This window comes from Emydura macquarii, unplaced genomic scaffold, assembly GCF_026122565.2.
Source record: "Emydura macquarii macquarii isolate MOO-44397 ecotype Brisbane River unplaced genomic scaffold, CSIRO-AGI_Emac_v2 contig_2846, whole genome shotgun sequence".
Taxonomy (NCBI): domain Eukaryota; kingdom Metazoa; phylum Chordata; order Testudines; family Chelidae; genus Emydura; species Emydura macquarii.
Genome location: NW_027132983.1, coordinates 1,192,826 through 1,217,504, shown reverse-complemented (window position 1 = coordinate 1,217,504; position 24,679 = coordinate 1,192,826). Strand labels below are relative to the sequence as shown.

Here is a 24,679-nt window from a genome sequence, read left to right as displayed (position 1 = left end):
CCCCTGCCTGTTTATATAAAACATGGCTGCAGTGTTGTCCGTCAGCACCTGCACCACCCTGCCCATCAGGAAACGGAGGAACACCTTGCACGCTAGTCGAATGGCCCTGAGCTCTTTTACATTGATGTGCAGGTGCCTTTACTCCCCCATCCAGAGCCCGAGTGCCCAGATTGGCAGTGATGTGGGCTCCCATCCCACATCTGAGGCATCAGAGATCAGGGTGACCGACGGGGCAAGGTCTCTGAAAAGGACACCCCTCATCACTGCCCTGGGAGTCCACCACCAGTTTAGGGAGGCTAGGACTGGTGGGGGAACAGTGACCACCCAGTCCAAGGGGTGTCTGCTCGGCATGAATGATGAGGCCAACCACACCTGAAGTGGCCTGAGCTTCAAGCGAGCTAGCCTCACTACATACGTGCAGGCTGCCATGTGGCCTAACAGCTGTAGGCAGTGCCTGGCTGTTGTCATGGGGCACCGGTGCAGCTGGGCGATAATGGCGTAGGCAAGGCCATCAGGACTCCTGCCGCCTGAAAAGCCTCCGGTGTCGGCAGGGGCGCTCCCCCAGGTAGTTGGGGGAGGCTCCCTGCTCGGAGAGGCAGGCACCGGAAGGGACTCAATGGGCCATGGCTGGTGCATCTCTGTACTTGACCCTGCCCTTACCGGCAGCGCAGGGGCGTGTCCATGCTCCATGTGCTGCTGCTTCTTCTTCCTCTGTGCCAGGGATGCCTCTCTGTGCCGAGTCAATGTTGGTGCCGGGGGCGCGCTGTGCACCAAGGAGACGCTCGGTGCCGAGGTGGATCGGGGCAACTCGGAGGCCAGGCGGAGCGCTGCCTCCATTAGTATGGCTTTTAACCTAATGTCCATGTCTTTTTGGGTCCTAGGTTTAAAAGCCTTGCAAATTTTGCATTTCTCTCTCCTGTTCTGTTCCTCCAAGCACTTAAAGCAATGTTAGTGCCAGTTGCTGAGCAGGAAAGCCTTCCCGCAAGAGGCACAGGGCTTAAAGCCAGATGACCCGGGCATGGCCCGGCCACCCTAAGCCCCTCCGGGCTTCTAATCTATCTTCTAAACTAACACTACTTAACAGTACTTAAATAGTTAACTACACTAAGGCAATAACAACAAAGTCCAACAAAGGGGGAACGGTACTTGCGAAGCGCAAGCGTCATTCCAGCAACAGTCACGGGCAGAAAAAAGGAACTGAGGGGCTGTAGGGTCGGCAGTGCCTCATATGCCGCGGCACGTGCGCAGAACTCCAGGGAGCACCAAAGCCGACCCTACGGGATCTGCTAAGGGGAAAAAAATTCCAGGAACCGTGAATGGTGGCGTGCACTCACCTATATTGGAATGGACGTGAGCAATCACTCGAAGAAGAAATACTGTTTGGCCCGGGTCTGAAGGTGAATTAGATAAAAATATGGAGCAAAGAGTTAATACCAGGGACGAGCACGATCCCACTAAGACATCTGCAGGTGGATGCTATGGAAATTGTTGGGATTATTTTTCTTACTACTCTATCAACAATTTTATAATACAGAATCTGTATTTTATTTTATTACTTAATTGAGATTTTATGAATTTACAGCTCGATCTATTAACATGAGGAATCTTGGTTATTTCAAATAAAATTTGGATGAAACTTGTTTGATGGTTTTATTATAAGTGGAAGCTAGTACTTTTATAGTACTTTTGGAACACCTTACCTTAGAAAAGTTTGGCAGTGCATTAGCTTGCATTGTATCATATTGCAAGAAAGCCACTGCTCCCACCTCTTAAGATTTTATTCTCCATCACACATTAATTTATAAAGATATGTATTAATTCTAGCAAAAGAAGCTATCAGAACAAGACACAATGGCAAAAATCTTTTAGTGGAAAATGAATGAAAGACATCCTAATAGCTTAATTTTAGACACAAGGATTTGAAACCAAAAAACACAAAGGAGATACTGGAATGATTACATCTTGGCATTAGGAATACATTATTTCATTTTCTTCAGTTTTCATCATCTCATAATAATGCTACCAGTATAATAAGGCTGACTCAGATTTCTAGACCTAATGCAAGAAACAATACAAAACCCACAGAATAGACTTCGTGCTCTATATCCACATCAATGTTCCTGGTAGTGTGTGCCATATGAAAAGATGAGCTGAAGCACCACAATATTATACTGACGAACAGCAGGACATAGACTCAGACTTATGGTCAGAAGGGACCATCATGAATGATCATCTAGTCTGACTTCCTGCACATTGCAGGCCACAGAACCTCACCCACCCACTCCTGTAGTAGACCCCTAACCTCTTGCTGAGTTACTGAAGTTCTCAAATCATGATTTAAAGACTAAGGTACAGAGACTGCACCATTTACATTAGTTTAAACCAGCAAGTGACCATGTACCATACTGCAGAAGATGGTGAACAATTTCCAGATTATGGCAGAAGTTTTAGGTGTATTATTCCTCATAAGGCACTCATCACAATTCTCATGGACACTTAAGACAAACATGGCCAAACTGCACTGGTGTTTATCTTGATATATTTATCTGAATCAGATATTTAATGATTGAGATCAGGAGTCACCTGGCAGTACCTACATGAGCAAGGCCAGCTTCGAGATATTATTTAGGCTTGTTAACACTGCATTGGAGTAGCTAAATCTTGCACGATTCCCTAGGGAAAGACTGATACCACTTCCAATCATACAAACTAATTAAAGTAAAGAAAAGAAAAAACACAAAGCAACTCAAAGCCTCCAAGCACTGAGCTTTGTCAGAATTACACCAAGAAAAATGGTCTTAAAAAAAAAAAAACTAAGACGGGGTGGGTGACATAATTCAATGAAGTCAAAACCGTGCATGCTATGTTACAGCAAAGTAACAGATCTTAGCTGAAACCTTGAGAGAACTGCATGTTGAAGTACTGTAGACTGAAGTGTTGTATTTTAAATCAAAGTTTCAACATGAGAGTTTGCTTAGTTATTCTTTATTGTATTTAAGACACGATAATTTTTAAAGTGCTTTACTGGTTAAATTATCTCAATATTACATTGGCGTTTTATTTAAGGACACTATGGGATATTTAGGGTTGGAGGCTGTTAAGTTTGATTTTTGGTTTTCCCTCCCCCACTTGTGTGTTATTTGGTGAACTTTCAGATGGTTTATGCTGTTTTATAGCACACAGAGATACAATATATTTCTAAAATTATCTCCTTTAGTTTAGCCACAAATATATACTGAATATACATAGCTAAATATTGTTCACAATGATCTAAACATTGATACTTCCATAGCAGCTCTGCAGAATTAGTCATTTTAAATGCATTCAAACCACTTTAGACATATTTGGTCTAACACAGATTTATTATTTGAGAGGACATGGACAAAAGCCCAGGGTTTAGAGTAATAGTTTAAGTTCCAGTCCTGCAAGATGCTGTGCACCTTGGGCCTAATCCAAAACCCACTGAAGACAATGGAAAAATTCCCATTGACTGCAATGGGGGACTGCATCAAGCTATTTCTGAGAGGTGTCAAGTGCTCCTTCTCACTGAAGGACAATAGAAGCTGAAGGTCGTGAGCAGCTCAAGGGAGGTGCTGCTCAGCCCTTTCCAGGAGCAGATCTTTGGATTATATATCCTGCAATGATACTACAGTGACACATGAGAAGTACATAAGTGCGTTATTTAAGCAGTTTCAGAAGGAAAAAAATTCCACATTTCAAGATTATAAAGGAATCAAAACAAGCATATTTCAGAGAGTTGCTCCCAACAAACAGTAGCTATGAGAATATAATAAAGAGCACTGTCAATATCCTGCAAAGAAATGAAATATCCTGAATGAGTCAGAGCCTAAAGCTAATTCAAAAAACAGAGTATTGAGAATTATGAAATATAGCATCTAGGTCCTCTAGATGAGGTTAAGGTTCCAAAAAGCAACAGTTTCTCACTGCTTCAGAAGTTTTTCAGATGGAAATGTTTCTTAAATGTTAAAGATATCAAATAAGGAACAGCAGCATTGGAATCAAAACCAATTGATTTAATATTTTCTAAAAGGCTCTCTTCTGATCTCTTATTATCCACTGGCATGTTTGTGTACTGACAGAGGCATAGGAGCCAACATCTGTCTTATACCCAGGTGAGTTGCAACTATTTGAAGTCATTAGTGAATTTTACTGAACGACCTGCTTGTTCTATTCTTAATGCAGCTCAGAAAAGGGAAGGACCATTTCATTCCTTTGCAGAATAAGTTTTGAATAATGTTTCTGAATGTAAACACAATAATGATTTTGCTTTACTTATTTTAGACTACAGTATATACTTTACTTGTGAAGACCAGTTTCAGTTTTAATTAAACTCATTTTTGCCTCCAAAAGGTGTTTTAATACTAGTAACTTTCATTTTAAAAAAACCACACACCCCCATCTCTTCTGGAATAAATGAAATGATCCTTTAATCTCACACAACCTAGTTTGTCCTTAGTTCCTGCTATGGATTATCTCAGGGATTTAGGAACTCTTCTACATTTCACTGTGTTGTTTTTCCCCTGGTTTCAATGCAGGATTAGTTTTGGATGTATATGTGAAACTCTTTTCTGTGGGTGGATTATCTCAGCAATTTATGAATTTTTATGATAACCTGATTCTGAACTCTGTTTTCATTTGGAACAGACATCTTTCTTTACACACAAAACAGAAGCTATTTTCCCTCAGCAAAGTGCCCACTGTGTACTAGTGCTACATATATTTATCTTATTGATAATGGCAACTGCAGGTGTTTGTGATTACGGCAAAGTATATTAACCATGGAAGCTAATCATTCCACATGCAGTTTTTCCATTGCAACTGAGATATTCGTTCACTGACCTTCTGCTCTCACAGAGGAATACTTGACCTGCAAGTGCAGCTAAGAAAGAGTATGAGATAGCACTCTTTAAAACATATTTTAATACCAGCTCTGCTCTAATCACACCAAACATATCCTAGAGTAAACTGGTTTTGAATGAAAACACTACCCAAAAGAAAACAGCTTTGTTGCCCCATAGAAAAATTATGAGAATATTCATTCCACTCCTTGTCTGGACACATTGGGTACGACTACACTGCAATTAAACACCTGTGGCTGGCCCATATCAGATTACTTGGGCTCGCGAGGCTCAAGCTACAGTGCTGTTTAATTGTGGTGTAGACACTTGGTGGAGCCTGAGCTCTAGAACCTTCTCCCTATATACGGTCCCATAGCCTGTGCTCCAGCCCAAGCTCAAACATCTACACCACAATTAAATAGACCCATAGTCTGAGCCCCACGAGCCCAAGTCAGCTGACACAGGCCCGCTGTGGGTTTTAACTGCAGTGTAAACATACCTATTGAATTGGCTGCTGCATCTTTAAGTTTACCCCATTTCTGAGAACAGCAAAGAGATTAATTTCATGCTGCTATTCAGGAAAGTGAAGCCTAAAGTTTTTAACTTTTTATCTTTGCAGGTCAGATTTAGGATAGCACTCATATTTAGGATGCTTAAGTATACAAAAAATAAAAAATATTTGCAAAGTGAATCAAAACTAAAAGTTAATATTGTAAATACATAATTCTTGTTTACATGTCATGTTAAGGCCATTTTATTTCCGAAGTAAACAAAGGAAGACTGAGTAACGTATTTGCTCTCTTAAGTAGAAAAAAATAATACTGGTTAAAATAATTTGCATAAACCAAGAGACAAACATCATAACATGATGCTAACAGGCATAACTTGGAAGCATCATCATGGACATTAGCTACATCAAATTTACCTACTGTCTCATTCCTAGAAGTGGTATGTAGCAACCACTAGCCCCTTCTGATACATCTTTCTATAATTAGTTGGAGTGCTTCACTGAAGAAGCAAGCCTGCTTACGTATGTCCAGTTGGGCAGGCAATAACACCTCTACAGCTTCATCACCTGTACTTCCAGCTGACGTCCAGCAGGAAGCGGCCTCAAAATAATCCTGCTGTCTCATAAGTAGACAGTACTGCACTTCATCTTTAAACTTGCTGTCAGTTTAAGGAGGGAAGGTACTGACAATTGGTGAGCAGACAATGTAACTTCACAAATTTGCAACATGGAACAAAATGTGCATTGGCAGCAGCACAGTTTTCAACTATCAGATGACATTGTTCAATTGGTTCCCTAGTACTAATGATCTCTCTGCATTGCAAAATCATGAAAAATCATCTTTTCTCCCCCATAACGCACTATTCAGGGTTTAACATTATAAATTGCTTACATGATGGGCTAAATAAAGAAGAGATGTTAGCAAATGAATAGGAGATCCATGTGATGTTTGCATAAATTTCCCACCAAAGTAGTTTATCACAACTATGATGTGTTCTCTGCATGATGTTAATTAAAAGGTTAGAGCTGAGTACTTCAATGTGAACAAAAGATCATCATGATCACAGTTTTATTCCAACCTTCAACATAGTAAATTAGAAATATATTAAAATTCCCTCAATACTAAACAATTAAAATGCCTGGGAAAACTGGGACAAATGTGCAAATATATATGTGTGGAAATATTACAGGGGAAGTCTGTCTTATTTTCTTAACTGGAAGGTTCTGCTTATGAAAGTAAAGCTTTTCTAACTGACAGTATTCAGGAATATTAATTAAATGGTTCATTATAATACACCAGTAAGACAGTCAATATACTCCTGGTCTTTTTCCAAGACGACCTTTTGTGTACGTTTCATTTTATGGAGACATCAGACTTTTTTCTTTTTTTAAAAAAGAACCACTTGAAATGCTGTGGTATTTATGTATTTTATAGAAATGAGCCTTTATATCTGGAATCTGAATTCAAACATGCAGCACCACTTACGGGGTAGATTGACACTTTACTATCTGTCCTGGGCAACAGGCAACATGCAGATGAGCTGCCACAGGAGCAGCTTGGGAAGATGACTAACTCAGAGTCACAATCTGCTTCCCAGTTTCCTCTTGCTCTGGGTGGAAGGCACTGTGTCAGCGCTACACACAGCACAGACTGTTATCTGGTCATCCAGGCTCCTCCCAGTCCTCAACCACCTGTGTAAAAGAGTAGTGGTGACTTTGCAGAGCCTGCTTCCTGATGTGTTGCAATGGATGATCCAGGTAGCCTGTATGATGCAGGAAGATGTGGGCACATGACACCCCTTTATTCTGTTGCATGGATACAGATGGCTAGTGCTAATTTAGGGCCTAGGCCTCAAGGAATGGTAAATTTAACCAAAACTCTAACAATTAGTTATGTCCTCCATCATTGCATTGATAGAGCTACACCATCCTTTGGAGCGCCTGATTCCACAGAAACACAAATTCAGTCCCTTCTGATCTCCTCTAGCCTCCTGTTATCTACAAACCACTCTCCTATCAAATAGGGATTTCTACTGTTCCCACCTGTAGCATTCTGAAGTCTTAGTTGTATATGGTCTTGTCTCACTCACCCAAAGTCACACACTAAGGGGTACAATATCATCCCGGTGCTTGCACAGTTATGGAATTGTTTCATATAGTTAAATGTACATATCTACTCTCACATAACTAAACTGGGTGCACCCAAGGATACAGCCATCATCAAATTAAGATTAAAAAGTTAAAATTAAATCATTTTAGTGTTATTCCGGTGTAGGTACAGTTAGGAAAATGTTCCATAAATGCAGCTATTTCACCATCTTTTCAGACTTCATTTTCAACTTTATCCTATAATGTTCTAATTTATTCCTCCTCCCTCTCTCTGCTACATCCAGAATAATATTTGGAGTTTCTGAAGTTACTGAACCTCTGTTTAAAAGGTATGTTTACATTGCTTATATCTATTTTAAACCACACACACACACACACACACACACACACACACACACACACACACACTGTTTACTACAATATTTTTTCTCTTATAAAACACCTATATAGTAGAAATGGAGCCCATTATACAATAACCAGAATTGTGGATCAGAATTACATAATGAAAGATAAGGAATGCATTCCAATCGTACTGGTGAAGCACACAGTGTACAAACCACTGGGTTCCATTTTATTCGTGTGTACAACATTTGAGATGCTAACCAGAACTGTTTGAAATAGATCATCAGTAGGATCTAAAAGCACTTTTCCATGTTTTTCAAAAGAACTATAATGCTACTCAGTAGAAATACAAGAAAACTAAATGTTTTTTTTGTTTTCACCTCACTATTTTCACTAAAGTAGTAAGTGTTCCAAGATTCAATACATTTAGATAAAACTAGTACTATATCGAGCAATCCACCCCAACCTCCACACTTTTCAATCATGTTCATGCTCCTCAGAAGCAGAAGACTGAATTGGAATGAAAATTAGTGTTATGCTATGATGCATTCAAATTCTTCTGCATTTTATGAGAAGAGCAGGATTTTTTTTTTAATATTAGAAAACAAAGGAGAAAACCTGTTCTATGTCAATAAATGCATATACATTTTTATTTTTATACCTTCCCAGACAAAAAAACCCCCTTAATTAAAAAACATGTAAGTGCACTTAAACAACCGTAACATCAACATAACAATTAAGATTAGCCATAAGACACTTGTTAAATTTTCTCACTCACTCTTTCCAAATAACAACCATCAATTGGTCTTCTTTGCATTAGGTCATCAACATCCTCCACCCTGTTATACAAACCTTCTCCCCACACTTCAACATACAATATTTAATCTTACCATTCTACGTGGGTACCATTAAGAAATTACAATTTTCTAACTGGAGTGATCAACTGGTGTTTTGTTGAAGATGGTGTTTTTTAATTTGCTGGTTATGTTTTGTTTTTCTGTGCTGGATTTGTTACATGTTACTGGCTGGGATTGTTTAAGTGCAAATAGTTTGTACGTTGTTTATCATTTTAGGAAGCTACTATTTGTAATATTTAGAGTAGTGTTATTTAAGTGATATTGTCAGAAAGGATATTGTGTTAAGATTTTTTCAACAGTTAAATGTTTGTGGTTAGAATTAAAGAGGTGTACAGAACTAGTGGAGGCAGGAGTTGTGTGTTGTGGGTGAGGTAATCTGGTTAAGACAAAATAATGCTTAAAAACAAAAACAAAAACAAAAAAGACAGAGCTGTGGTGGGACCCAGACATGAACATGTGAGAAGCATGGTGGAGAGAAACAGGATAGAAGCTGTTTAGGAACATGAGGGAATTTGAAGAATGTGGAAGGAAAAAACAGGATTTGAATGGGAGGGGGGGGGAAAAACAACGATAATGCTGCGACGCTGATTTTACAGGCTGAGGATCTAGAACTAAAGTTAATTCTCTTACTAAAGGTAATGATGCACCCCCAGACTGAAGAATATTATATGTAGAATCTGCTGACCAGGGTTTTGTTTTGTTTTTTTAAAAAAACATATGAATTGAACGCACATATTTCCTTAATTTCCAGAAAACAGTATGCTACTAAACCAGTTAGAGCCCTACCATGATCCAAGCCGGCTTACACACTTCTAGAGAAAGAAGGTTTACAGGACACCTAAAGACATTTACTTTAGTGTTTGGAACCCCACACGTTTGTGAATACACAGAAAGTGGTCTTAATTTTAGTATGTGATTTGTAAACATTGCAAATTTAAATTTTACAGTGCTTTGAAAGCATAAAGTGCTTATATAAAGGATCAAGAATTAATTGCTACAAAGGTTACTGCTGACAGATATTTTAATAGCTTAATCTAGCTCCAAATTTAGATTTTTATACTACCTCCTACATTATTTTCTAATGAGCTTCATAGAACTCCCTGAAAAAATTAAGATTAGCTCCACAAAAAGGGATAAAATATAAGGTGGGATTTTGAAAAGTCACCAGCACAAGCCTAATTCTGGTCTGACTGAAGTCAGTGGGATGTGGCATAATACATATGCCATAGATGTTGAATTCAGTAGCAGTTTGTGTTTTACCCTGAAGCAAGATAATAGTTAGTAGATGGAGATGGGATTATATTTAAGTTACAGGTTTTGTGGACTATAATTTTCTTTATGTCCTTCTAATACTTATCAAAAATAACATTTTAAGGATATTGTGACAATTTTTTAAGGTAACCCAGAAATTTGACATTATCCATCATTCTAAAGAGATTTATCAATAAGCTTCTACAAAAACAGGTGAGTTTTGAGATTATTCACATTTTTACTTTAAGGATCTATTTTAAAAAGTTCATATATCATTTGATGTCAGCGGATGACCCATTACCTATAAAGCACTTCATACCTGAGTGAGAACATCTAACTGTCCCACAATATGCTCCAGGGTGTCTGCAAGACTTGTCTCCTCCTCTTGCTGGTTCCTGGTAGATTCTTGAGTTTTGTTTTTCTTAGGAGGATCACCACAATCCATTTCTGATTGCTAGGAAAACAAAGAGAGACTATTTGTTAGTACAATGCAAGCAACAGAAGTAGTATTTTTGTCTCAGGGATAGTTTGCAGTAAGTACAATCTGTCCCAGGGAACTGAATCTGTGCTGTGCAGAAGAACTGATGGCATTGAGGCAACAGCACACAGCTAGAAATCAGGAGAACTGCCATTAACTTGTGTGACTTGGGGAAAGTAACCTTTGGAGTACGGGGATAATATCTGCAACTCCTGGAAGGAATGCACGGTACACGTTAAAATTCGCAAAGAGCTATGGGCCACTTGGATGGAGGGTGCTACAAAAGCACAAAGTGTACCTGAAGAGAGATCAGGGAGACAATTTGCGTACTTTTGCACACACAAACATTATAAATATGTCCTTATAAATGAGAATTTACAAGTTACCATGGTGATGAATATCTCCTAGAGTTTTAGTTCAACACTGTAAAAAGCACAGAGGTTTATATCAACAATACAGGGACCAATACGTTTTCTTCCCATATCTATTGGCTACACTAAACTTGATTTCTACAGTTAACCTCACCAAAAGCATGTAAAATTAAGCAAAAATGTTCCAATACACATGCAAGTTAAACATTCATAGTTTTGGTCCAGTCATTTTAATTTTGTTTATATCTTGAACTCTCTCCTCACGGAGGCAACAAAAACAAGCAAACTTTGACGTTTTAATCTCAGCTTTTTTTGTTATGCAAGCTTGATAATTTCACTACATAAACTCCTAACTCAAACATTTTTGCTAAAATTTCCCCCTTCCTTCCTCCTTAAAAGTTTATCTTTTATGTGAGACAATCCCCAAAGCTTTTTCTACCTTTTGGATATTTAAAAAAAAAAAAAAAAAAAACAACTGGCGTCAACTGAATAAACTAAAAGCTGTTTTTCATAATGTGAAAGCTAACTACCTTAATAAATTATGCGGAATGTTCAAATACTTACTACTTTACATAAACTATCAGAAATTGACATGGATTTGAACCTAAACTCTAGATCCAAACATCCTCAGAACCTGATCCTCCTCCTTGCACAGTCATCGATACCAAATTAGAAGGTTAGCATCTTACGTTTGCTTGGGACTAGCATAAATGACTGCAAAATGTGCAAGCCAGAGAATCAGACACTCAGACTTTGGAATGCTGGAAATCCAGATCCAAATCATGCTGCTCAGGCCCATTTCTAGTCAGAATGTGGCTAATGACTCCTTGCCTTCTTCACTCCTAAGCACAGTATAAATAATGTTTCTCTGAATAATGCTGTTTATGCTGTCACAGCCCTATTTGATGTGAGTTACTTGAACACATTATACAACAATACTGTAATCTGAAGACTAGGACAAGTTCTTAACCACCTGTCCCCTAACAATCCACATTAATTTGACATCCCCTAGCTTATGAAATTAGAAAAGCATAATTGTGAAACATTTATGTTTTAAGTATTAACTGCATTGCTTGGTGCCCTACATTCCTTCCATCTGCTGCCCAATACAAGATAAGGCCCCAATACTGTACTGGAAGACCAAATTGGTGTAATGCAGTGTCTGTGCAGAGTCCTACTGAGGTACATGAATCAGCAGCCCAACCAGGCAGATCACAGATAAGAAAGTCAGAACGTCATTGTGTACACACTTTATTCTAAGCAAAGAAGTTATTGAGGAGAGGGGGAACCACAGCCCTACAAGGAATTTCCACAATTTGTATATTAGATCTGCTCCAGGAATGTCTAACCACCAAGAATTGCAGTCCAAACTGTGACATTAGTTTACTAATATAAGTTTGCTCTATCACAAGCTATTTAACCCCAAAGGAAACCCAATAGAATTGCAATTTGTCTGAGTTTACTTAAAAGAAAAAATAGATGTGCCCACCAGGTGATCACCATAAAAAAAAAACAAAAAAAAAACCAACAAACAAACCCCAAGCATATTTTTCTGTTATTAATCAAACTGATTTTATATTTTGGTTGACTGGTCTATGGTTACTCCACACTCATCCCGGTGTATCTGAGCTTTGAGCACACTAACATTATACAACATTTTCACTTAACAAAATGTTTACGGATTTTCATGTCAGAACCCATCAGAAGAAGCTGACTTGTTCAAGCAGAAAAGTAATTGTACTGATAAACTGTTATTCCTCTACCTTTAAACAAAGCAAGAACCTGACAGCTTCTCTTTTAAAAAATAGTTCAACTTATTATAATCCTGAAAAATGCTATACAAGTTATTCTCTTTTGTACATCACATTTAAAAACAGTCAAGAAATAAATGCTTAAGAGCCCATTGCCTCAACATTTAGCTTGCACATTATATATAGAACTACCAGAAAGGTAGTTAACAAGCTACTACTATGGCCAGGAAAGTGTGTAGCTGATGTGCCCTGAGCATCTGGCTGAGGGAAGCTAGGGTTGTGGTATGGGCATTAAGACCTAGCCAAATAACTACAGTTATCTAGACCACCAAATCAGGGATACAATGGCCCACCCTAGGGAGTAATTTCCAAAAGGAGAGCTTTCCACTGAAAGAGCTCTATCACAAATCTTAGTAAATTCACTACTAAAAACAAACAGCAAGAACATCCTAGCCTAACCTGCCACCAAAAGAAAAAGAAAAAAAAAAGGGGGGGGGGGGAAAGAGGTGGAAGTCAAGGAAAACCTGAAGTAACCAAATTCCAGGCCATTCGGAGTTTTCAGTACTACAGACACCACCCTGAATTGTAGCCAACGAGCAAACAGGAAGCCAGTGAAGAGAAATATAAGCAACTCAATCATGCCCTCTTAACAGCATGCTCCACTTGGAAAGCAAATAGCTGCATTCTGAGGTATATGAAGCTTCTGCTCAGCTATCCATAAATGAAAAGTGGCATTATAGGAAATAACTGCAGCCCAAGAAGTTCAGAGTAGTGATGGATGCAGTAATAAGTGAAGGCTGAAAGTCATTTAGGGCAAAGGGCCACCACCTTCCTCTATGTGGACTTCCCTCCTCAACAAGAAACATTACTTTAGGGGTAAGTCAAAGTATTTTCATCCAGATTTCCATCTTGGTCAGATTCTGACAGAGCCAGTAGATTCTAAATAAGAATTTGATTAAAATGGGACAGATGAGGCTCAGAACGCCTGTTAACGACACCATTGCCCAAAACATCCCAAAACTGAAGGCAATGAGAGTTTTGCCCGTATAAGAAAGGGGACCAGGACTTCGCAGGGCAAAGGCTGGATAGAATACTTAACAGTTAATAAATATACTGAATCTGAATGTGGCCTCTGGATTTCTTTTGTGCCCTGCTTAGAAAAAAAATAGACAAATTATTATTTTTAAACTGAAGCAAGTTCTCCTTGATTTAAAAACAAATAGATGGGAAAGAGCCTGTGCTATGTAACTGTGTGCCAGGTTGAATGGCAGTTCTTCCAGAATCAGCTACCAGCCCTTTTGGCCCAGTGCAAGTACGACGATGACAGGTTGATGCTGAATTATTGGGAAATAACTTGCCATTATCAACCTGCTACTATGTCCTCCAGATTGCAGTGACAAATATAATTTTATATTTGCAGGAGCTCTCTGGTCTGCATTTTATTTTTAATGAGAAGCCCAAGTCCTTGCAAACTTTTCCATAATCACCACCACCAACTTGAGTCTGGAATACTGGAAGTAGTAATACGGCCTATTGGAATTTTGCATCCAACTAAAGAAAAATAAGCAGAATACAAATACCGATGTTTTCCATTTTGTGATGGGGTATTTTTGTTTCCTTTACAGTGCATTTGAAAACAAGCAGCAACTATTTTGTTTTTAATAGATGTACAGGGCATGTGGTGAGCTAGTGACTACAATGGGACTGGATATAGGTTCAAGAGACCATTCCTCAAGCAGATGAAACAGAAAATGCTGCAAAAATAATACATGCTATCAAAAGCGTGAAATAGGTACCAGCTTCACAATTGTTTCAGCACGGTCCAGTGTCCTAATTACACAAAAACATACCTGTTCTCCCTTACCACTAAATTGTAAAGTAACATGCCAGATGAATTCTGGGGAAGGACACTGAATACAATAACACTGCTCTGAAGATTTAATCTATTTTAGTCATAGTTCAAGTGAACAATTCAGCACAACTGAGCAAATGCATGTGCCATTAAATATCTTATAACAACATCTGCTTATCAGGCATTGGAAGTACAGTGAGAAGCAGCTGAACATTAGAAGAAGAATGGAAGAGCATTTTTTTAATACAATACAGTTCTTAGTGACAAAGGGAAAACAAGTGATTTATTTATAACACCCATTTAAAGATGGCACACTTCAACTACTTCGGAGGCCATGGCGGGAAGGGAAATAAATCAGCCTTCATTCCAAAAGTCTTTATATTGAAATTTTTTATGAAAACAGTTCTAACTAGAGAGCATTTTACTCAACTACCATACTGTTGGGTCTTGAACAAATCAGTTTTGGAATATATAAGCCAGGGGGAAATGTAAATTGATAAACAATTATATAAAATTTCAGCTAGATTCTGAGAAACTAATATTAAAAAGGGGCACTATCACATTTCTATCTGCAACCTTTATACTGACTACAGTTACAATTAACCCCCAAGCTTAATATAACTGAAGGTAGGAAGAAAGGGTTTGTGGTTTTTTTGTGGTCCATCTCTGGTCTATTATGCCTCTAGTTAGTTTCACTATTTCACCGTGACTATTAAATTTCTCCCTTGCTTGACAGAGCCTCAAAAGTTAAAATGGGGAGCTAAAACCCTCTTAACACAAAAAGAGCAACAAAAAAAGGAATTCAGAATAAGTCAGACACTAAAAGATAATTTATAAAAAACTGGAATTTTTAAAATAGTTATTTTAGAAAAAAACAGTCTTTAAAACTATCGATAGTCTGATATCAAAAATATTAGACTGTTTGAGGGCTTGGTGGGAATAAAACGGGGACTAATGGAAAGAAACCGGTTGTACAGGTTGTCTTATTTGGGACCTCATTCTGCAAGTCAAGTCAAACAAAGAAAATACTGAAATCGCCTCTTTCAAAGTCATTATTTTCACTACAGGTAAAATGTTACTTTAGCTGTATCTGTGGAGAGTAACAGTGATATCCAGTGGAAATTCTCATTAGCTTCAAGATAAATTTATCAGGAAGGTCATGAGTACCACAATCCCAGTTCTTGGGTGCTCCCTATCATGAGGTTATCTTTTCCATATCCCTTCCCTCCTGTTTACCTTGCTTTTCTCCTTCACTGTTGGTCTCACTTCGTGCTACTGAGCTGTGCTTTATCTTTAGCAAATGTCACTTTGCAGACTAAGAGACAACTGTTACTAGTAAGTGTTTAAAGAAAGCATCAAGAAAAACAACAGAAATGAATTCCTATAATGTCTCTTCAGAATGACCAATTTCCATGGCATCCCGGTATTCCATTTGGTTTGTATTTTGTACCAAAATTCCATGGTTTCCATGCATCAGTTATTATGCACACATTTTTTGGGCCACATTTTCCTTGTTGCCATTCTAGAGCTGGAAGAAAGTAGCAGTCTGCAGCGTTTTCCAGACAGGAGAGTATATCTAGTAGTTGGCTCCCAGTCCTGTGGTCATCTAAGACCATGTGAATTTTGGCAAGGAAAACTTTATGCCTTAGATTACTTATAATACTAGTGAATACTTACCTCTTTAAAACGAATATTTTGGAGTAGGTGTCTAACGCAAGTTTAGAGGTTAGGTTTAGGTTCAAATGATAGGATAATAAAAGCAAACAATTATGGAAGAACTAATTCCATGGTCTTCCTATGGAAAGTTAAATCATAGGAAGAGATATTTGGTGAAATATTGCCCAAAGCTTCCAGGCAGTTTTCCATCTGATCAGTGATCAAAGAACCAGCCAAATACCCTATGAATTTGTTAAGCAGACTACATTAGGAGGTTTGGAAGCTTCTTCGCTGGAGGTTTCCAAAAGGAGGCTGGATAGCCATCTGTCTTAGATGGTTTAGACAACAAATCCTGCATGTTGGCAGGGGGTTAAACTAGATGACCCTTGCGGTCCCTTCCAACCCTCTGATTTATGGCTTCATGTAAATGCATAGCATTTCGTAACTAGCAAAGATGTGACTAGGTGTTCAATTACAAAGCAAGATGGGTGGTGCCACCTTAGAACGATAATTCTTTGAGAGGTGGAACTTCAAGCACTATCAGCTGTTCCTAAAGAAAAAATATTTATAGTAAAGGGAAGCCAGAGGCAGGATTCACATCAGAAGTTCTCTCTATGTTTAACAGCCAATTGTGTTGATATTTAGATTAGGGTTATGACTCTTCTTTTTGCTCCTGCTACTTCCCAAACCTAGGAGGCAGTTCTTCTGGTCTCTGATAAGGAGGATGTAGTTTTTATTTTACCTTCCCCAACCCTCCTTGACTATCATATCTCCCTATCACAATCCAGCATGAGCATTTTTGACAAGAGACATCAACAGCTTTAGTGTCTAAACATTCAAAGCACTACCAGTCTTGGATGCACACTAGCGATCCCTGATGGGCCAGCATGTTCTGTGACTTCAGAAGGATAAAAACAATACAGATTCAGAAGAGTTTCTGTGCTTAAGGCACCCTGAAATGAATTCTGTACTGGGGGCAGGGAGAAGAATTTGAACAAGACAGATAGTGGGAAGGACGTCTACCAAAAGCCCTAAGACTATTGTTTTCCAGACAGCTCAAGATAATTCAGGGAAAGCATATGAGGGAATAGCTACCAACACACCAATATATTAGTATGTTTATGTACATGTTCTTAGATGTATGAATAACTGGGTGCTCTTAAAAGTCAAAAGAAATATAGGCTCAATGATAGAAAGCAAGACACACATTAATGACCCAGTCAATAAAGCAGTACAGCAGAAACTGCTATGATTTACATTTAGTGTTTCACTTTGTTTATTGGTGTCATTAATTCCTTTGCACTCAAAAAGCTTTTACTAGCCTTCTGTAACTTGTTCTTTGAGATGTGTTGCTCATGACCATTCCAAGTAGGTGTGTGCACGCCACATACCCACTTCGCTGGAAGGTTCTCCCTTAGTGGTATCTGTACGGTCGACTCTAGTGTCCCCCTGGAATTGCACCCTCATGGCACCATTTAAAAGGCCCAGCCGACCCTCCACCTCTTCAGTTCCCTATTACCGGCTGACTCCAACAGGGCAAGCGAGTGGGTCTTGGAATAGACACAAGCAATACATCTTGAAGAACAATAGTTACAGAAGGTTAGTAACTGTTTTTTTCTTCAAGTGCTTGCTCATGTTAATTCCATGTAAGTGACCTTCCAAGCTAGACTGTAGGAGGAGGGGGTGGAGTTCAAAGTCCCACAGATGGAAGCAGTTCTCTGCCAAAAGCGGCATCATCTCTGGCATGCATAGTGAGCAGAGGTGTGAATAGATGACCACGTTGCCGCTCTACAAAATGTCTTAGATCAGTACTTGGGCAGGATTGCTGCAAAGGACACTTGTGTTCTTATGGAATGAGCTGTTAACATTGGGGCAGGCACATTCACCAAGTCCTAACAAGCCCTGATACACGAAGCGATCCATGAAGAAATCATTTGTGATGAAACAGGTAGCCCTTTCATTCTATCTACCACTGCTACGAAGAGCTGAGTTGTTTTCCTGAACAGCTTAGTCCTTTCAATATAAAAGGCCAAGGCATGCCTGACAACCAGAGAATGCAGTCTACGCTCCCGACTATTAGCGTGTGGTTCTGAATAGAAAACCAGGAGGAATATATCCTGGTTCACATGGAACTGGGAAATCACTTTTGGAAGGGAAGCTGGGTGAGGACAAAGCTGAACCTTATCCTTGAAGAAAGTTGTATAGGGAGGTTCCGACATGGGTGCCTTGAGCTCAGATACCCTCCTGGCCGAAGTTATGGCCACCAGGAAGGCCATCTTCCAGGAAAGATAGAGGACTGAACAAGTTGCCAGGGGCTCAAATGGTGGTCCCATCAGTATTGACAGCACAAGGTTAAGGTCCCATTGGGGAACTGGCTGGCGTGTATGAGGATGCAATCTGTCCAGGCCCTTCAGAAAACATCCAACCAAGGAGTTAGCAAAGACCAAGTGGCCTGCCAAGTGGACCATAATTGATGACACTGATAGACCCTGTTTCAGATTGAACAGATAGTCCAGGATAGTAGGAATTGATGACAGTATGGTTGGGATATCCTGAGCTGCCCAAACTGAAAATTCCTTCCACTTAGTAAGTGGCCCTCGTGGAGGGTTTTCTGCTACCAAGGAGGACCTCTCTAACCGATTCTGAGCATGCTAGCTCCAGAGGGTTCAGTCATGGAGCTTCCATGTCATGAGGTGATGGAACTCCAGATTGGAATGTCAGAAATTGCCATGCTCCTGAGTGATCAGGTCCAGAAATAAAGGTAGAGTGATCAAGGTTTCCACTGAAAGGTTGAGGAGCGTGCTGTACCACTGCTGATGAAGCCAGGCTGAAGCTATCAGAATCACAGCAGAACTTTCCTGCCTGATCTTCAGCAGGACCTTGTGGATGAGCAGAGTAGGTGGCAATGCATAGAACAGTTGACCCATCCATGGGATAAGAAACGTGTCTGTGATGGACCCTGGCTGTGATTATGGAAATAGCAGAACTGCAAGCACTTCCTGTTGAGCCTTGTGGCAAATAAGCCCACGCTGGGAACGCCCCAATTATGGAAGATATTGCTCAACACATCCGGGTGGATCACTCAGGAAGGATCTGCTGAGGTTGTCGGCCAACACATTCTGAGCTCTGGGAAGGTAGAATGCTGCCAGGTGCATCGATCGGGCGATGTAGAAGTCCCACAGTCTGGGGGCATCCTGGCACAAGGGAGAGGGGTATGTTCCACACTGTTTATGTAAGTTTTAAAACATTGCTGTTGTACTGTCTGTCAGGACCGATATCCACTTGCCTTCTAGGTGACCTTGGGAGTCCTGACAGGCCAGGCATACCGCTCTCAGCTCTCTTACATTGTTATGAAATAGGAGTTCTGCATGGGACTAAACCCTTGGGTCCTCAGCTTCCCAGTTCATCACCAAAGCGTCCATCACTAGATACAGTAAGGGGCAAGGTGCAGAGAAAGATACTTCTGCACATACCATGCATGCGTTGCGCCACCAATCTAGGGTCTCTAACACCGAATGAGACAACTCTGTCTGTTGTCTTGAGCTAGATGGTACACTGAGGCTAGCCCCGCTTGCAGCAGCCTGAGATGTAGTTCAGCATGTGAAGCTACATGTGTGCATGTTGCCATGTGCCCAAGCAGTTCTAGGCTGTTTTGAGCTGTGGTGTTGGGGTAGCATTTTAAGTCCTCTATGATGCTGCAGAGAGCCAGAAAATGAGATTCCAGGAGGGATGTCCTGGTCTGACCTGAGTCTAGCACTGCCCCAATGAACTCTATCCTCTGGGTGGGGTGAGAGTCAACCTCTGTTCATTGACCATAAGGCCCAAACTGTCAAAATTAGACCTTATCAATTCACGTCTGCCTCCACTGCACCCTGGTGCGTCCCTTGACTAGCCAGTCGTCAAGATAAGGATATACTTATACCTTTCTCTTTCTCCGTAATGCAGCAACTACTGCCATACACTTGGTGAATGCGCAAGGGGCTGTAGATAGTCCGAAGGGCAGAATCATGAACTGATAGTGGGTCTGACTGACTACAAAGCGGAGGAATCTCTTGTGGCTCAGGAAAATGGCCACATGGAAGTAGGCATCCCTCAAGTCAAGGGCGGCATACCAATTGCCCAGATTCAGAAAGGGGATAACGGAGGCAAAGGAGACCATGTGGAATCTCAGCTTCTTCAGGAATTGGTTGAGGTTTTGCAGGTCAAGAATGGATCTGAGCCCACCCTTGACTTTCAGGATTAGGACATAAACGGGAATAGAATCCCCTGCCCCTTAGCTCCTGAGGAACCTCTTCCACAGCTCCTATTCTTAAGAGAACTTGCACCTCTTGTAATAGAAGTTGCTCGTGAGAGGGGTCCCTGAAGAGGAACGGAGAGGGTGGGAATTGGGAAGGTGAGAGAAGAAAATTGGAGAGAGTATCCCAGTTTCACCATGTGTAGAACCCAGTGGTCTGACGTGATCTGGGACCTCGCATGGCAGAAGGGGAATAGTCGGTCCGGTAAAAAGGGGAGAGGGTGGATCCAAGACCTTAGATGGTACTGTGGCTCTTCTCTGAGCCAGAGGTCTGGGGTCCTGTTCTTGGTCTCACCTGGGAGGGGGTAACAGTGCTGTTCCTATGATCAACTCCCTCACCACCTTGAAGGTCTCCAGCATGGAGGGGAACTGCAACTCCTCCTCACATCTCTCTCTGGGCAGGGAGTCCAAGGACCCCAGACTCAACGAGTCCCTCCACACGGCCAGAGTCGACAGTGCCATGCCCGAGGATTCAGGACTGGAGTGGCCCGGTGCAGTTTGCACTTTGCTCAAGCCTTTATGCCCAGATGACTTCAGCCTCAGTGAGCTTCCCATCTGTCTTCTTTTGCTTTTTATGTGGTACCGAGGATTAGGAGTAGCGTCACACTTTGCTACGTGCCAAATCTCATGGTGCTGGGAAAGCATATCAGTGCTGAAAGTCTCTAGGCATAGAGTCCTTTCTCAGTATGGTATCCCTTACTGATGCCAGTGTGCTCTGCACAATGCTGAAGTACTCAATCTTGGCTTTCCTGAACTTTGCTTCGTGGGTCAGCAAGCCAACTCCATAAGCAAAAACTTAAGTCTCTGGCTTTTTTCCTTTTGGGTCCTGGGATGGAAACCTCTGCATAACAATCCCTTTGATGCGTCTCTCCCAAGCACCTGAGGCAGGTTGAGTGTGAATTGTCTCTGGGCATACGTTTCTTACAAGCCCTGCAAGGTTGAAGCCAGGCATGCCCTGGCCCAGGGGTGGGAAAAAAAGACCCCAATAAGTGGGGTCTAACTATGTTTATCCTCAGAACTATCACAACTAACACTAAGTATTACTTATTTACAGGTACTTAGAAAAATTTCACTGGGGAAGAGTTTGCAAAGCAAGAGAAATGATGTTCCAATGTCTGTCACAGGCAGTAAAAAGGAACTGAAGAAACGGAGGGTTGGCAGGGCCCTTTATACGGCACCATGAAGGCGAGACTCCAGGGGACACTAGAGTAGACCTATGGATACTACCAGAGGAAAACATCCGACAAATTGTGCCTGCAGCACACACACACCTACTTGGAATCGACATGAGCAAGCACTCGAAGAAATTACAGCAGTAACATTTTCGTTTGCTATTTCACTCACTTTAAACTATTAGTGCAAAGAAACACAAAGCCTAAGATTTTATCATTTACGAAGGACTGAACCATTTGTACCATCCATCTCTCTCTAAAGCAGACATAAAATAATGGTTTGGGGGAGGAGAAGGAAACATCTTGCTTCTGTCTCTTTGGATTATGTCTGAAGTATTAAAATAAACTACATACAGCAGCAATATAAGCGGGCAAATTTACATTAATTAGTCTGAAATGGCACTCCTGAAATAAAGGTAATTTTCTCCACTCCAATAATGTCTTGTCATGACTTGCTTTATTGTCCAATAGGCTGAACACTCAATAAGTGCCAGATGTTAGCTGAAGAGGAAGTCTATTCACTGTTACAGAAAATAAAAGTCTTATCATTCTGATTTGTATTTCAGCAAAAAAATCTTGTCAAAGCAGAACACTTTCTCTTAAGGAAAAACAAGGTTACTTACCAGTAACTAATGTTCTTCAAGATGTGTTGCTCATGTCCATTCCACTGTAGGTGAGTGCACGCTACCGTGCATGGTTCCCAGAACTTTTTTCCCCCCTTAGTAGATCCCGTAGGGCCGGCTCTAGTGTCCCCTGGAGTCCCGCGCACAAGCCGCAGTATATGAGGCACCGCCGGCCCTACGCCCCCTCAGTCCCTTCTTTCTGCCAACTCCAACAGTGGGGACGGGGGGTGGGTATGAAATGGACATGAGCAACACATCGCGAAGAACATCAGTTACTGGTAAGTAACCTCGTTTTCTTCTTTGAGTGATTGCTCATGTCCATTCTACTATAGGTGATTAACAAGCCATACCTTGGAGGTAGGGAGGAGTTACCAGTGAGCTGCCCTCAGCACCACTCTGACGAATCCCGCGTCCTCTCTCGCCTGCTGGACGATGGCATAGTGGGACATGAAGGTGTGCACTGATGACCAGGTGGCGGCTTTGCAGATGTCCTGCAGGGGCGTTATCTCTAGAAAGGCCACAAAGGAGGCATGAGCTCCGGTTGAGTGCGCTGTGATGACACCCAGAAGCGGCACCTTCGCCTGCTTGTAGCAGAACTTGATGCAGGATGTGATCTATGCGCATATGCGCTGGATGGAGACAGGTGATCCTTTCATCCGGTCCGCCACTGTAACAAAGAGCTGCATCGATTTCCGGAACGGCTTTGTACTCTCCAAGTAGTAGACCAGAGCTCATCTAACGTCCAGCGAATGCCATCTTCGCTCGTCCTCCGAACCATGTGGTTTGGGAAAAAACACTGGGAGAAAAATATCTTGGTTATAATGATATTTGGAGACCACCTTGGGCAGGAAGGCTGGATAAAGTGTCAACTGCACCTTATCCTTAAATAATACCATATGGGGGGCTCCGAGGTCAAGGCTCTAATCTCGGAGACCCTCCTAGCCGAGGTAATGGCCACCAGGAAGGCTATCTTCCATGAAAGTATAAGCAGGGGGCATGAAGCCATGGGCTCAAAGTGGGGCCCAGTGAGTCTCGACAGGACCAGGTTGAGATCCCAGTGAGGCACCGGGTCATGGACCTGTGGATAAAACCTCTCCACCTCCTTGAGGAACCTGACCGACATGGGATGGGAGAACAAGGATCCCCCCTCTAGCGGCTGATGGAAGGCCGAAATGGCCACCAGGTGAACCCTCAGGGAGGCCAGTGCCAGACCCTAAAGCTTTAGCTGGAACAGGTACTCCAGGATCGCCTGAATAGGAGAGGCTCAGTGGAATACCCCAGGACTCTGCCCAGCAGGTAAACCGCTTCCATTTAGCCCCATACACGACCTGTGTTGAAGGCTTTCTGCAGCCCAGCAGGACTTGTTGGATCTGCACCGAGCAGGCTATTTCTCCCTCCGTCAGCCACAGAGCCTCCAGGCCGTGAGGTGCAGGGAGTCCAGGTTGGGGTGTAGCAGGCGGCTGTGGTCCTGGGAGAGAAGGTCGTGCCGTCTTGGGAACTCCACAGTCAGGGCGATCAACAGGTCCATCAACATACTGAACCAATGCTGTCTCGGCCAGGCCAGGGCGATGAATATCACATCTGCCCTATCCCTCTCGATTTTCAAGAGAGCTTTGGGCAGGAGCGGAATGGGTGGAAACACATACATTAGGGTCCCCGTCCATTCCATGAGGAACGCGTCAGATATCGATCCCAGCTCGCGACCCCAGAGCGAGCAGAACCTTGGGCACTTCTTGTTCCAGGACAACGCGAACAAGTCCAGTTGGGGAACACCCCACTCGTGGAATATTAAAGTCACGACCTCCGGGTGCCACGACCAAACGTGACGGGGTAGAAAGGACCTGCTGAGGCAATCCGCCTCGTCATTCCTCACCCCCGGGAGGTGAGAGGCAGACAAGTAGAAGTCCTGCCTCACTGCAAAGTCCCACAGACAGATGGCCTCCTGGCAGAGGGCCAAGGAGCGTGCTCCCCCCTGCCTGTTTATATAAAACATGGCTGTGGTGTTGCCATCAGCACCTGCATGACCCTGCCCTTCAGGAATCGGAGGAACACCCTGTACGCTAGGCGAATAGCCCTCAGCTCCTTCAAGCTGATGTGCAGGTGCCTCTCCTCCCCCGATCAGAGCCCCTGAGTGCTTAGGTTGGCGGTGATGTGGGCATCACATCTGAGGCATTGGAGATTAGGGTGACCGATGGAACCAGGTCTGTGAACGGGACTTCCCTCATCACCTTCCTGGGAGTTTGCTACCAGTTTAAAGAGGCTAGGACTGGTGGGGGGGACTATGACTACCCTGTCCAAGGGGTGTCTGCTCAGCACGTATACAGAGGCCAACCACGCCTGAAGCGGCCTGAGCCTTAGGTAAACTAGCCTCACTACATACATGCAGGTCGCCATGTGGCCTAACAGTCGTAGGCAGTGCTTGGCTGTTGTCATGGGGCACCAGTGCAGCTGGGCGATGATAGAGGCCATTGCCTCGAACCGTGGCTGAGGGAGGGGGGCTCTGGCTTGGGAAGCGTCCAGGGTGGCCCCAATGAATTCTATGCACTGTACCGGGCT

The 24,679-nt window shown here is 42.0% G+C and overlaps 1 protein-coding gene across 1 annotated transcript in view; it reads right to left on the bottom strand.

Annotated features, from left to right (window-relative positions):
• POC1A (POC1 centriolar protein A) overlaps positions 1–24,679 on the bottom strand; it is a 95,118-nt gene that overhangs the window by 7,306 nt on the left and 63,133 nt on the right. Inside the window, exon 10 of the mRNA XM_067568104.1 lies at positions 10,246–10,380. Coding sequence (XP_067424205.1) covers positions 10,246–10,380 — 135 coding nt within the window. The remainder of the gene's footprint in view (positions 1–10,245; positions 10,381–24,679) is intronic.